Source organism: Carcharodon carcharias, chromosome 21 (genome assembly GCF_017639515.1).
Source record: "Carcharodon carcharias isolate sCarCar2 chromosome 21, sCarCar2.pri, whole genome shotgun sequence".
Lineage (NCBI taxonomy): Eukaryota > Metazoa > Chordata > Chondrichthyes > Lamniformes > Lamnidae > Carcharodon > Carcharodon carcharias.
The window spans coordinates 24,937,049-24,951,761 of NC_054487.1; the positions used below are offsets into that span (position 1 = coordinate 24,937,049).

The 14,713-nt window shown below is 41.2% G+C and overlaps 1 protein-coding gene across 1 annotated transcript in view; it reads left to right on the forward strand.

Annotated features, from left to right (window-relative positions):
- The window catches only part of prdm4 (PR domain containing 4), a 158,902-nt gene extending 145,740 nt beyond the window's left edge, over window positions 1–13,162 (forward strand). Inside the window, exons 9-12 of the mRNA XM_041216259.1 lie at window positions 1,061–1,188; window positions 4,955–5,221; window positions 7,826–7,994; window positions 11,503–13,162. Of these exons, the coding sequence (XP_041072193.1) occupies window positions 1,061–1,188; window positions 4,955–5,221; window positions 7,826–7,994; window positions 11,503–11,806 (868 nt within the window). The 3' untranslated portion in view covers window positions 11,807–13,162. The remainder of the gene's footprint in view (window positions 1–1,060; window positions 1,189–4,954; window positions 5,222–7,825; window positions 7,995–11,502) is intronic.
- The last annotated feature ends 1,551 nt before the right edge of the window (window positions 13,163–14,713 follow it).

Here is a 14,713-nt window from a genome sequence, read left to right on the forward strand (position 1 = left end):
AGGAGTTCTGCCCATTGAGCCTGCTCCACCATTTGATAAGGTGATGGCTGATCTGATTGTGGCCTTAAATCCACTTTCCTGTCTGCCCCCCCATAACGCTCAATTCTCACGTAGATCAGAAATAAGTCTAACTCAGCCTTGAATAGATCGATGACCCAGTCTCCATTGCTCTCTGGGAAACAGAATTTCAAAGACCAACAACCCTCTGAGAGAAATTCCTCCTCATCTCCATCTTAAATAGGAGACCCTTATTTTGAAAATGTCTCTCCTAGTTCTAGATTCCCCCATGAGAGGAAACATCCTGTCAAGCCCCCTCAGAATGTTATATGTTTCAATAAGGTGACCTCTCATTCTTCTAAACTCCAATGAGTGTCAGCTCAAACTGTTAAACCTTTCCTTATAGGGCAATTTCTTCATCCCAGGAATCCCTAGTGTACTTCTCTGAACTGCTAACGCACGTATATCCCTCCTTAAGTAAGAAAGCCATAATTGACCAAGATAAGCAGAGGGAAGGTGGTAGCGTAGTGGTATTGTCATTAGACTAGTATTCCAGAGACCTGGGGTAGTGCTCTGGACCAGGGTTCAAATCCCACCACGGCAGATTCAATAAAATAATTCAATTTTAAAAATCTGGAATTAAAAGTCTGATGATGACCATGAGATGATTGTTGTCGCCATCTGGTTCTTTATTGTCCTTTAGGGAAGGAAATCTGCCATCCTTACCTGGCCCAGCAATGAACAAGGCAATAAATGCTGGCCTGGCCAGTGACACCCACAACCCATCAGCGAATTTAAAAAAAAAACGTGCGTGGAGAAGGCAGATCTACAAAATGACACAAGGTTCAGCTTCAAACGATTAATTAACTGGAAGCCCAAATTAATTTGAGGAGGTTAGGTTCAACTTGTTTCCAACTCCTAGGTTGAGCCTCCTGCTGATGTGCTATTCAAGACAGCTGAAAAATAATGGCATATTATTCTGCCAGTGCCATGAAAACGCAGAAGTGAGCCATGGTGAATCGGAAGGGTTTTAAAAATTTTTAGTCTGTTATGTTTCCTGTAGGACTCGGGAGGAGCAAAACCTGGTGGCCTATCCTCACAATGGGAAGATTTATTTTTGTACGTCCAGGGAGGTCCCTCCTGACCATGAGCTACTCTTTTACTACACTAGGGACTATGCAAGGCAACTTGGTAAGTGGACTGGGTCAGTCTTGTTTTAGATTTAATTGATTACTCTGAATAGTTCAGGAAACAATAGCCAAACCTCTAGCATTTGTGCAGCCATTTAATGCTAGCTTATCCCAACCTAAAGTAAATTTTGATATCTCATTTAAATAGTGGTAGTTATTAGCCATGTTCTGTAATAGTGCTGAAATCTCTCCATTAGGTACTCTTTTGGGCTTCTGAGCACAGTGTAATGGAATTGCGTGGAACATGGTTATATAGTTGGGTATCCAGCATGCAAGTGTTTTAGGAGTCGGTTGTTATTTTTCTGTGTTACTGGTTGAAAACCAGGGGCCATATTTCAAAGCCTCTAAACCTAAACCTAGTTTCTAAATCAGGAAAATTGTGGGTACTTCTTGTATGTTTCAAAATATTTGCTGTCCATTTCTTTCTGATTTTTCTTCAATGTGCCTCTTTTCCTCATTTTTGATAATCTTCAATTATCCTCTAACTCAATTCATACAAAAGCTAGGAAATTCAATTTAGTAAGCATTGCAAAGCCTGAAACGCAGTTACGGATGTTAATGTTTGTTTCGGACCTTCACTGTATGTAGCCACAGTTTGGCATTTCTAAGAATTAGAAGTTGGCATTCTGTCTTCAAAGTTTTTATTTTTTTTAAAATGTTTACTTGAGCAGTAGTTGCAATAGTTATGCAATTTCTGAAAATGAATGCTGCTGTATTTAAGTCCCTGTATATGAAATTCAGATTGGATGGGGGAGGGGGGGTGGTAGGTACTTGTAGTTGTTATCTCCTTTTGTTGGTTCCAGGATATATCGATACCCCTGATTAAGATGTTTGTGAGAGCAAAAAGAAAATCCTTTTCATTCCCCTCTTTCAAAAGATTTGGTAGATAGAGTGTAATTTGGAAAATGTGATGTTGTCCGCTTTGTCGGAAAGAATTGAAAAGCAGAAAATTATTTAAACGGAGAGAAATTGCAAAATGCTGCAGTGCAGAGGGATCAGGATGTCCTCTTACATGAATCACACAAAGTCAGCATGCAGGTATAGCAAGTAATTAGAAAGACAAATGGAACAGTGGCCTGTATTACAAGAAAGATGGAGTATACTGTCACTGACCTCATCTCCTCTGGAGATCTTCCTCCCACAGCTTCCAACCTGATTGTCGCCCAACCTCGGACGGCCCACTTCTACCTCCTACCCAAAATCCACAAACAGAACTGTCCCAGTAGACCGATCGTGTCAGCTTGCTCCTGCCCCACGGAACTCATTTCTTGTTATCTTGATTCCCTTCTCTCTCACCTTGTCCAGTCCCTTCCCACCTACATCCGTGATTCCTCTGACACCTTAGGTCACATCAACAATTTCCAGTTCCCTGGCCCCAACCACTTGCTCTTCACCATCGATGTCCAATCCCTCTACACCTCCATCCCCCACCAGGATGGTCTGAGGGCCCTTAGCTTCTTCCTCGAACAGAGACCCGAACAATCCCCATCCACCACTACTCTCCTCCGTCTGGCTGAATTTGTTCTCACACTGAACAATTTCTCCTTCAACTCCTCTCACTTCCTCCAAATAAAAGGTGTGACTATGGGTACCCACATGGGCCCCAGCTATGCCTGTCTCTTTATGGGGTATTCGTTGTTCCAGTCCTACTCCGGCCCCCTTCCACAACTCTTTCTCTGGTACATCGATGATTACTTCGGTGCTGCTTCATGCTCTCGTTGGGACTTGGAAAAATTTATTAATTTTGCTTCCAATCTCCACCCCTCCATCATTTTCACGTGGTCCATCTCTGACACTTCCCTTCCCTTCCTTGACCTCTCTGTCTCAATCTCTGGTGATAGACTGTCCACCAATATCCATTACAAGCCTATCTACTCCCACAGCTACCTCGACTACAGCTCCTCACACCCCGCTTCCTGTAAGGACTCCATCCCATTCTCTCAGTTCCTTCGCCTCCATCACATCTGTTCTGATGATGCTACCTTCAAAAACAGTTCCTCTGACATGTCCTCCTCCTTCCTTAACCGAGGTTTTCCACCCACGGTTGTTGACAGGGCCCTCAACCGTGTCCGACCCATCTGCCGCGCATCCGCCCTCACGCCTTTTCCTCTCTCCCAGAAACATGATAGGGTCCCCCTTGTCCTCACTTATCACTCCACTAGCCTCCGCATTCAAAGGATCATCCTCCGCCATTTCCGCCAACTCCAGCATGATGCCACCACCAAACACATCTTCCCTTCACACCCCCTGGCTGCCTTCCATAGGGATCGTTCCCTCCGGGACACCCTGGTCCACTCCTCCATCACTCCCTACTCCTCAACCCCCACCTATAGCACTTCCCCAGGCCCACGCAGAAGATGCAACACCTGCCTCTTCACTTCCTCTCTCCTCACCGTCCAAGGGCCCAAACACTCCTTTCAAATGAAGCAGCATTTCACTTGCATTTCCCCCAACTTAGTCTACTGCATTTGTTGCTCCCAATGCAGTCTCCTCTACATTGGAGAGACCAAACGTAAACTGGGCGACCGCTTTGCAGAACACCTGCGGTCTGTCCGCAAGAATGACCCACACCTCCCTGTCGCTTGCCATTTTAACACTCCACCCTGCTCTCTTGCCCACATGTCTGTCCTTGGCTTGCTGCATTGTTCCAGTGAAGCCCAACGCAAACTGGAGGAACGGCACCTCATCTTCTGACTAGGCACTTTACAGCCTTCTGGACTGGATATTGAATTCAACAACTTTAGATCTTGAACTCCCTCCTCCATTCCCACCCCCTTTCTGTTTCTTCCTCCTTCCTTTTTTTTCCAATAATTTATATAGATTTTTCTTTTCCCACCTATTTCCATTATTTTTAAATATTTTATGCCCCCCCACCCCCACTAGAGCTGTACCTTGAGTGCCGTACCATTCTTTCTTAATTAGCACATTTGTTTAGATAATATCACCAACTTCAACACCTCTGTGTTCTTTTGTCTGTGACATCTTTTTGATTATCTGCTCCTATCACTGCTTGCTTGTCCCTATAACCACACCAACCTTCCCCCCCCCCCCCCCCCCCCCACCACCACCACCCCCGCCCCTTAAACCAGCTTATATTTCACCCCTCTCCTTGGATTCACCCAGTTCTGTTGAAGGGTCATGAGGACTCGAAACGTCAACTCTTCTCCGCCGATGCTGCCAGACCTGCTGAGTTTTTCCAGGCAATTTTGTTTTTGTATAAAATTAGGCAAGTTTTGCTATAACTGAACAGTGCATTGGTGAGACCACAAGTAGAGCACTGCCTGCAGTTTTGGTTGTCTTTCTTATTAAAATACATAGGATTCTGAGTGTGTTTGACAGGGTAGATGCTAAGAGGATGTTTCTCCTCATGGGGGAATCTAGAACTAGGGGGCATAGTTTCAAAAAAGAGGTCTCCCATTAAAGATGGTGATGAGGAGGAAGTTCTTCTCTCAGATGGTCGTTAATCTTTGGAATTCTCTACCCCAGAGAGCAGTGGAGGCTGGCTCATTGAATATTTATTTAAGGCTGAGTTAGACAGATTTGTGATCTACAAGGGGCAGGAAGGAAAGGAAGGCCACAATGAGATCCGCCATGATCTTACTGAATGGGAAAGCAGCCTTGAAGGGCCAAATGGCCTACTACTGCTCCTATTTCTTATGTTGTTATTACAAAAACATTTCTCTGTTTAGCTCTATACCAGACCTTGATATGTATCCATCAACCTAGAGAAGTAAATATGTACATATGTGCACTTATTTTTATTGAAGGAGTTCCAGAGCATCCAGATGTGCACATGTGTCACTGTGGGAAGGCGTATGGCACATACAATGAGCTGCAGTCCCATCTGAGCAGTCATGGACAGAGCCGGGAAAGGAAATGGAAGTGCTCTATTTGTCCAAGAGCATTCACCTCGTCTACCAAACTGAACGTTCACATGATGGGGCACATGGGGATGAAACCACACAAGTGTGAGTTCTGTAGCAAAGCATTCAGTGACCCCAGCAACCTGCGAACTCATCTCAAAATCCACACAGGTAGGCTTACTATGCTCAGCTTCTTGTTAAATTTACCATTGGGCATTGCAACCCATCAGGGACCTGCATTTACCCTAAACATTTTTTCATGTAATTTTCCCTGCACCCAGAACAAGGAAAATGCAGGGAGAAAAAAATATATTTGTCCTATTTCACTGAACAATTTTTAAAGAAAATCCAGTTCTTCATGAAACTGGTGAACTTCCATCTGTGGCCCCATTCATTGACACTTCACAGCTTGGAATAATTACCTTTATTATATAGACAAATTTCTAAACCCATTCTCTTTAACTAAGACAGAATATCACCAGGAATTAGGTGCCAAATAATGAAATTGCATGTTAAAGCAGTTATATTCACCACTACAGAGTGTGCTCCATACCCGTCCATGCTATAACACTTGTTACAAACCTTCCTTCCCAATGTACCTCCTTCATGCAACTTGTCACTCGTCCCCGATTAATTTAATACCAATTTGCACACAGTATGCTCCCATAGACAACAATCTGATAAAGACCAGATAATCTGTTTTTTGTCATGCTGATTGAGGGATAAATGTTGATCAGGACACCGGGGATAACTCCCCTGTCCTTCTTCGACATAACAAAAGAGCTAATGGCACAATATTTATCAATCAAAAACAGATTATTTGGTTATTATTACATTACTGTTGGTGGGTGCAAATTAGCTGTCTTGTTCCCTACATTGACAGTGACTACACTTCAGACAACATTGGCTGTAAAGTGCAGTGGGACATTCTATGGTCATAAGGTGCTATACAAATGCAAATCTTTCTTTTTATATATAGCTGATTTGAGGATATAATCCATGATGAAACTCAAGTGTTGTACTGTTAGGAGCACTGTGCATCTGTCTGTTTTAGTGGTTCCAATGAATGTTGACAGTCCCTTGGCATTATCAAGGAAAGACAGTCCTGGTCAATGTTTTCCCCTCAAATAATATCACTAAAAAAAAATTACTGAGCATTGATTCCATTGCTATATATGCTGCCTTGCTGCATGCAAAATTTTTATTTATTCATTCATGGAATGTGTGTGTCATTGATGAAGCCAGCCTTTACTGGCATCCCTAATTGCTTTTGAGAAGGTGGTAACAAACTGCTTTCTTGAACCTCTGCAGCCCATGTAGTGTTAGGGAGGGAGTTCCAGGATATTGAGCCAGTGACAGTGAAGGAACGGTGATATATTTCCAAGTCAGGATGGTGTTCTCATGCATCTGCTGCCCTTGTCCTTTTGAGGTGATAGAGGTAGTGTGTTTGGGCGGTGCTGTCGAAGGAGCCTTGATGAATTGCTGCTGTGCATCTTGTAGATGGTATGCACTGATGCCACATGCATCAGTGGTAGAGGGAGTGAATATTGAAGGTGGTGGATAGGTTACCAATCAAGTGGGCTGCTTTGTCCTGGATGGTGTTATGCTTCTTCAGTGTTGTTGGAGCTGTATTCCTCCAGGCAAGTGGGGAGTATTCCATCACACTCCTGACTTGTGCCTTGTAAATGGTGGACAGGCTTTGGGGAGTCAGGGGGTGAGTTACTCTTTACAGAATTCCCAGCCTCTGACCTGTTCTTGTAGCCACAGTATTTATATGGCTGGTCCAGTTCACTTTCTGGGCAATGGCAACCAACAGGATGTTGATAGTGACTGTTCAGTGATGGTAATGTCATTGAATGTCAAGGGAGATGGTCATTGCCTTGCCACTTATCAGCCCAAGTCTGAATGCTGTCCATGTCTTTCTGTGTATGGATACGGACTGCTTCAATATCTCAGGAATCGTGAATGGTGTTGAATATTGTGCAATCATCAGTGAACATCCCCATTTCTGACCTAATGATGGAGGCGACCACATATGCCCATATAGCAATAATTAATCGTTGAAGTCTTGCTTCTAAAAGATGCTCTAAGGTGCTACAAAAATAACTTGCATTTATGTGGTGCCTTTAATGTGGAAACAGCTCTTCAGAGATTTTTGAAGACATAAATGTCTAACCTAAGAATGATATTAAGCGGAATGACAACATTTGGTCTAATTGATGGATTGAAGGAGGATCTTAATAGAGATGTGGGTGGAGAGGCAGAGAGGGGTGTAAGGAGGAAATTTCAGGCCTAGATATGATGAGGCAAAGGGAGGAAGAATGCACTTGAAGTAAGATTTCAAAAGAATAGATAGATCATGGGAGGAAATGGTGGATTTGTAAGGCTGGAGAAGGTTACAGCGATGGGAAGGGACAAGGTCAGGAATGGGTTTAAACACAACGATGAGCATTTTAAATTTCAGGCATTGGAGAGCCAGGAGCCACTACAGGTCACTTGATGAGCAAGTGGAACTGTGAGGATAGATTAATTGCAGCACAGTTTTGGACAAGTTGAAATTGAAAATCAATGGTGGATAGATGGCCAGCTATTGGAATAGTTAAGTCTGGGGGTGGCTAAGACATGGGTAAAAGTTTCAGCATGTAAATGCTAGTTTATGCTTCCTTTCAACTGAAACATAATAGGACATTAAAGCAAATAAATGTAATGCAGCGAACTGGCTTATATCCAGAATAATTTTTAAAAATGTATCCGTATATTTACATCCACTTCCAGGTCAAAAAAATTACCGCTGTGAAATGTGTGACAAGTCTTTTACTCAGAAGGCTCATCTGGCCTCTCACATGATAATTCACACAGGGGAGAAGAATCTGAAATGTGATTATTGTGAGAAAATGTTCATGCGGCGGCAGGACCTCCGGCAGCATGTGCTGACCCACACACAGTAAGTCACCTATTAGCTGTTTGAAGTTCGGCTCCCCTTTCCTGTTAGCATTGAGCTTTGGTAAGGGTATTTGCAGAATCTAGTGTAACAATTGGATATAAACTGAATCGACATATATTCTCTAAATAATTCTCCTACCACCACCCAGCCCCTCCTTCAGCATAGTTGCAGGAATGGAGCATTGTACATTGCTGTGCACTATTTGTGCTTTTTTTGAAAGTAGCAAAAGCACCTGGGAAAATACACCATAATCCTCTTGGTCACCATATTGCAAAACAGATGCTTAACATTTTACACAGAGAAAATACTAAATACAATCTCATTCTACATATGTTGTGTTACTATGAAGCGTGAACTTCTTGACCACATTTGTAATAAGTTATACTGAATTATTATTTGGGCATGGTACAAAATTGCACATCTTAAATTGTGATTATGGTAGTAATAATGGAAGGTTTAGTGTAACTAGACATCCTCCAATTAACATGTTCTCCCTGATACAATATATTCATGACCCTATTATTAACTAACTGAAGCTGGATCAATTATCTGTTATTATATTTTGAAAGATGACAGGATCTCCGGTCATATATTCACTGAACCTAACAACAACCCTGTTTTTCAAAGGCTTTTAAGAAGTAGCATGAACAGCAAGAACTTGTTAGTTTAAACCATACTATCAGCAGTATAGGATTGACTTTGGTCATTTAATTTTTCCCATGCTCCTAGAACCATAGAAAAGTTAAGGCACAGAAAGAAGCCATTCAGCCCATCATGTCTGTACCAGTCAGAAAAGATGAAAAAGAAACTAGCTGCTCATTTTAATCCCACTTTCCAGCACCTAGTCCTGTAGACTTGCAGGTTACAGCACTTCAGATGCAGATTCAAGTACCTTTTAAATGATATAAAAACAAAAAACTGCAGATACTGGAAATCCAAAACAAGAACAGAATTACCTGGAAAAACTCAGCAGGTCTGGCAGCATCGGCGGAGAAGAAAAGAGTTGACGTTTTGAGTGTCGAAGGGTCATGAGGACTCGAAACGTCAACTCTTTTCTTCTCCGTCGATGCTGCCAGACCTGCTGAGTTTTTCCAGGTAATTCTGTTTTTGTTACCTTTTAAATGAGTTGACCGTTTCTGCCGCAACCAGTTTTAGGCAGTGAATTCCAGACACCCACCACCCTCTGCATGAAAAAGTTTTTCCTCATGTCCCCTCTAATCCTTTTACCACTCACCTTAAATTTGTGCCCCCTTGGAATTGACACCTCAGCTAGGGGTCAATTTACGGGGTCAACACGTCTTTACTGTCTACCCTATCTAGGCCCCTCATAATTTTGTACATCTCAATTAGGTCACCTCATCCCTCAGCCTTATTTGTTCTAAGGAAAACAACCCTAGCCTATCCAATCTTTCCTCATAGCTGTAGTTTTCAAGCCCTGGCAACATTCTTGTAAATCTCCTTTGTACTCTCTCCAGAGCAATTATGTCCTTCCTGTAATGTGGTGACTAGAACTGTACACAAAATTCCAGCTGTGGCCAAACCAGCATTTTATACAGTTCCATCATGACATCCCTGTTTTTGTATTCACCACCTCGTCCAATAAAGGAAAGTATTCCATATGCTTTCTTTACCACTTTATCCACTGTCCTGTCGCCTTCAAGGTCTCTCACTTCCTCAACCCATTTCGATATCCTCCCATTTATTGAGTATTCCCTTGCTGTTTGTCCTCCCCAAATGCATTACCTCACACTTTTCCAAATTGAATTCCTTTTGCCACTTTTCTGCCCATTCAACCAAACCATTGATATAATTCTGGAGACAACAACTATCCTCTTCACTATCACCTACACTGCCAATTTTTGTGTCATCTGCAAATTTCCCAATCATACCTCCCACACTTATGTCCAAATCATTAATATATACAACAAACAGCAAGGGCCCCAACACTGAGCCCTGTGGAATGCCACTGGAAATCGCTTTCCATTCACAAAAACATCTAAATTATCTCCTAGCCCAGTCAGTAATATTTGTATAGTTGGATGATAATTTACCATGAGATGTTCATAAGATGACTTCACATTCAGTAACACACATTTCCAAATGTTGGGTAGAGTTGCTTATGCCTTAATTAATTATTTCACTACAGTATTTACCAAGGAGCTAGAACATGTAGACATGGCATTCAATCATGAGATGAGTAATGAGAGAAGTGTATTTAAAATGAAGCAGCTGAAGATGGTTGGGCCTAAGACTCTACCCTGATGAACTCCTGCAGCGATGTCCTGGGCCTGAAATCTTGGCCTCCAACAACCACTACCATAATCCTTTGTGCTAGGTATGACTTCAACCATTGAGTTTTCCCTCTGTTTCCCATTGACTTCAATCTTGCCAGGGCTCCTTAATGCCACAGTCGATCAAATGCTGACTTGACGTCAAGGGCAGTCATTCTCACCTCCCCTCTTTAGTTCAGCTCTTTTGTCCATGTTTGAACCAAGGCTGTAAAGAGATGATACCAGAAATGTGTGGGTATGCATATCAGGGAAGGATTGACATGCTGGGTCTCTTTTCTCTTGAAAAAGGCTGAGGGGTGACCTAGTAGATGTTCTTAAAATTATGAAAAGTTTTGATAGAGTGGATACAGGGACAATGTTTCCTCTTGCAGGTATGAGCATAACTAGAGTCCTTCAATATAAGATAGTCACTAAAAAATCCATTCAGAAGAAACTTCTTCACCAAAAGAGTGGTAGTGATGAAGAACTTGCTACCACAGGTAGTGGTTGAAGGGAATTGTATTGATGCATTTAAGGGGAAGCTAGGCAAAGACTTGAAGGAAATGGTAGATTTAGATGAGAAAAAAATGGGGGAATGGCCTGTTTCTATGGTATATATCCTATGCAATGTAATTCTGTGTTTGTCCCACAAGCAGCAATGAGATGACCAGATAATGTTTTTGATGTTGCTAAAAGGCTCTGGGAGAACTACCTTGATCTTCCTCAAATAGTGCCATGGGATTGACCTTCATGTGAACTGAACATGCATACTTGGTTTAATGTGTCATCCAAAAGACCCCAATTGTGATAAGTGACGTGCCTTCAGTGCTGTGCAGCCTAGATTATACATTCAAGTCACTTGAATGGGGCTTGAACACAATATTCTGACTCAGACAAGAGTACTATCTCTGAGCCCAGAATGACATCTATACTAGGATCACCTCAAAAGCATTAAAATCAGTGTCACCTGGTTTTTTGACAGGGGTGGGCCAGCATCAAACAACAATAACAGCATCACTGCTCACTCATGTAAGTTGCTGTAGATTCCAATGATGCGAAAACTTTAGAAGTAGATTAGCTGAAATGATAATATTGTTAATAGGCATTTTAGGTCATCAATGAAGATTAGGAGTGAGGGATCTTTGACTTCAATTTATAATATATATCTACTAAAAATAAGCATTGCATTTTATAGAACAGCTTTTTAAAATTAATTGGTTTTATACATTTTTGCGCAGAGAGCGGCAAATCAAGTGTCCAAATTGTGACAAGCTCTTCTGGAGGACAACCCACTTAAAGAAACATCTCAACTCGCATGAAGGAAGGAGGGATTTCATCTGTGAGAAGTGCTCAAAGGCATACTTGACAAAATATCATTTGACTAGACATTTAAAGATCTGTAAAGGTTCCAAGACATGCCTGGCCATGCAAGATCTGGAGGAAGAGGAAGTAGATAGTGAGGAAGAAGAACTGTTACAGTCTGGTGGTGGGACCTGCCAATTGAACAATGACGATTACACCACAGAAGACAGTGCTCAGTAGTAGCAATTGCAAATTACTTCAGTGGTTGTCTAATAAGAGCAAAACAGATGGGATTGAAAATTCGGCTGTCCTTTTGAGCACGAACTTCATGGATTGAATGCACGGTTTTCAATGTCTCAAGAATAAGAAGCTAATGGATGCAATCAGAGGTCACAAAATTGTAAATGATTGGCATAATGGTCTGAAGTCCAGCTCCCCTCAACTAAAAAGTGCACCTATTGCAGAATTGTAGACAGTACAGCACGAAGCAAGAGTAGATGAGCACACAGAGCAGTAATGCAGCAGTAAAGGGGGTATCAATGAACCTGATACTGCTGAATATGAAACAGATTATATAGAGTCAGATTCTAAAATGTTAATTTCCCACACAAGGTCAATCTGAACATGCAGATTTTATAATGTATATGTGTATCTTCTCATTTCTATATTGAATTATACAAACATCTTTGAGATTGACCAGCAATATGATTACTGGTTGGAGTGAGCCCACTGATGCCAGTTTTAGAGACATATTGCAATCTCTGCCACACTGACAAAGGGGGTAGCCACTTGCTGACCTGTAGTTATTCCTGCTTTGGGAAATGGAAAATAGCTTCTTGCTGCCCATTGATGATGATATCAAGGATCAATGAAGGGCTTAGTTAACATGCAAAATAAATTGAAGCACTTGTAACATTGCTTCAAGGTATTAATTATAAAAGCTGAGAGTTCATGATTGTATATTCAAGGCAAAACAGCACATTTTGTTTTACTCCAGACTGCTTAATCCAGTGCGAACCAACCCAATGTAGGACAAACGTGTGCCTATTAAATACCAGTATCACAGCTAATATCTTGTGTAGGAGCTGATTCTTTATATTAACATTTTAGAAATTAACTTTTCACCTTAAAACAGCTTTCCATAAGCATGGAGGTACAGGAGCCATACTGCACATTGGAAGATAATTGATATTACATGGCATGTGAGGCAGTTTCACACTTTAACTAAATAAACAGAGAGAGCAAAGCTTAACTAGATTCTAGATCTTTCAAACTTGTGTAGCTGCCTCATGCCTATTTAGTTCTTGTGACTCTGTAATGGCTTAAGAAAAAATGTATGCTTATTAGCTGGTAGAAAATGGATGGACAGGCAAGGGGGCTAACCAAAATGGACATGGTAACCTGTGCATTTAGATGTGATATATTGTAAATTTTTGTAATATATTTTTTTTATGTTCCATTCAAACTAATATAAAAAGTGAATTGAAAGTACAGCATTGTTTTTATGTCAAAGGTAAAAGATGTAATAGAGAGTTTCAACTTTATGCCTTTAGAAATTGATCCACAAAAAAGCAAAATAAACCACTGTTTCTGGTACTGGACATCCTTTTTTCCTGGCTACTACTTGTAAAACTACCTGCTCAACTGAAATCGGTACAATGTGAATCTATACAAGGTGAACTGTCGTACAAATCCTTTTAGCAGTGGGCTTTATACAAATTGTACTTGTGTAAAATATGGAGTTTGCTCCCAGTGAGAGTTCACAGCTAAGTATTCATTCAAAATCAGTAATAATGAAGTTTAGCCTTAAACTGAAAATGTAGTAGAGGGGCAAGTAGTTGTTCTCCAGTGGTTCTAATAACTTGTATATTTTGCTAAACTCATGCTTTAGGTGACCAGAAAAAACATCCAAACCTGATACACTGGAGGATATTTTATTCTATACAGATATTTTTAGTAATTGTATTAGAGTTATGATTTGGGCACTTACATCTCACCTGGATTCCAATCCAGCCCAGACTGATGTGAAGTCCCTTTGGATAACTGTAATCCATTACTGGAGAGTACAAGATCAGGGCACTGTAAGATCACAGGATGGCGATAGTTGGAAATAGAAATACAAATCATATCCCACCCTTTAAAGCAGGTGTGTTTATGTAAACACAATGGTCGGTATAAGGGCCATTAGGGCTGAACCTCCTGTCCATATGGCTGGTATTCTCTAGTACCTAACAGATTGTAGAGTTGGTGGGTAGCTCAGCCTGTGACAGCAAGAAGACCAGAATCAATCTCAGCACTAAGAGCAAGTAAAATGGCCAAGAATTAATCTAATAACAAAGCACTCTTTTCAGAGCCACCCACTACCTGTGCAAGACTACTGGTTGCAAAGGGATTTGTCAAACTTATTTGAACATTTGCCTTGCAGTGTTGTGCAGGTATCTGCTCAGCAATCACCATTTTTTAAGCTCGCTATCATCAGATGTGTGATTGCCTTTCTCTGGGTTTAGTAAGTGTCCATGGGTTCCCTCTGATTTCAGGAGACTTCCAGTCACATAAACACTGCTGTGTTATTCTTTTTTGGCCAATATGAAGCAACTGCCCTTTTCAAACAGATGATTGAAGTGGTTGGGACTGTATTCAGATAGTTACAATGTTGGACACATTCTGAAGGTGAGTTTGACATTCAGGACAGAGATTTATTCTGTATGAAAGTGCCTCTTGAATTATTTTTCACCTTTAACTGTAGACATCTTAGTTTGCTCCCTTCCCCCACCCAATTTGGATATTTAAGAGTAACTGTGTAACCTAGTTTTACTACTGCTCTTAAAACCACGCCCATAAAATGGCAATAACCTCAGTAAAGAGTTCTTATCAAAGCATCAATACAGTTCTAGTCATTTAGAAATTAAAAGAACTCCTAGCTACCTAGTGTTTTACCTGCTAACAAAAGAAAACAAATAGTTGATACTTAAATAGTCACACTGAAGTGGTAAAGACAGGCAATAGGTGCATGTTTTACCAAATGACAGTTCTGATTAAGTAAATTCCTATTCTCAACAGCCACTGGAGGTACAGAATAAATCACTGGGAAGACAGCTAAACAACTTTCCAATTTCATCGCCCCAGACCAAAGCAAAGAATTAACTG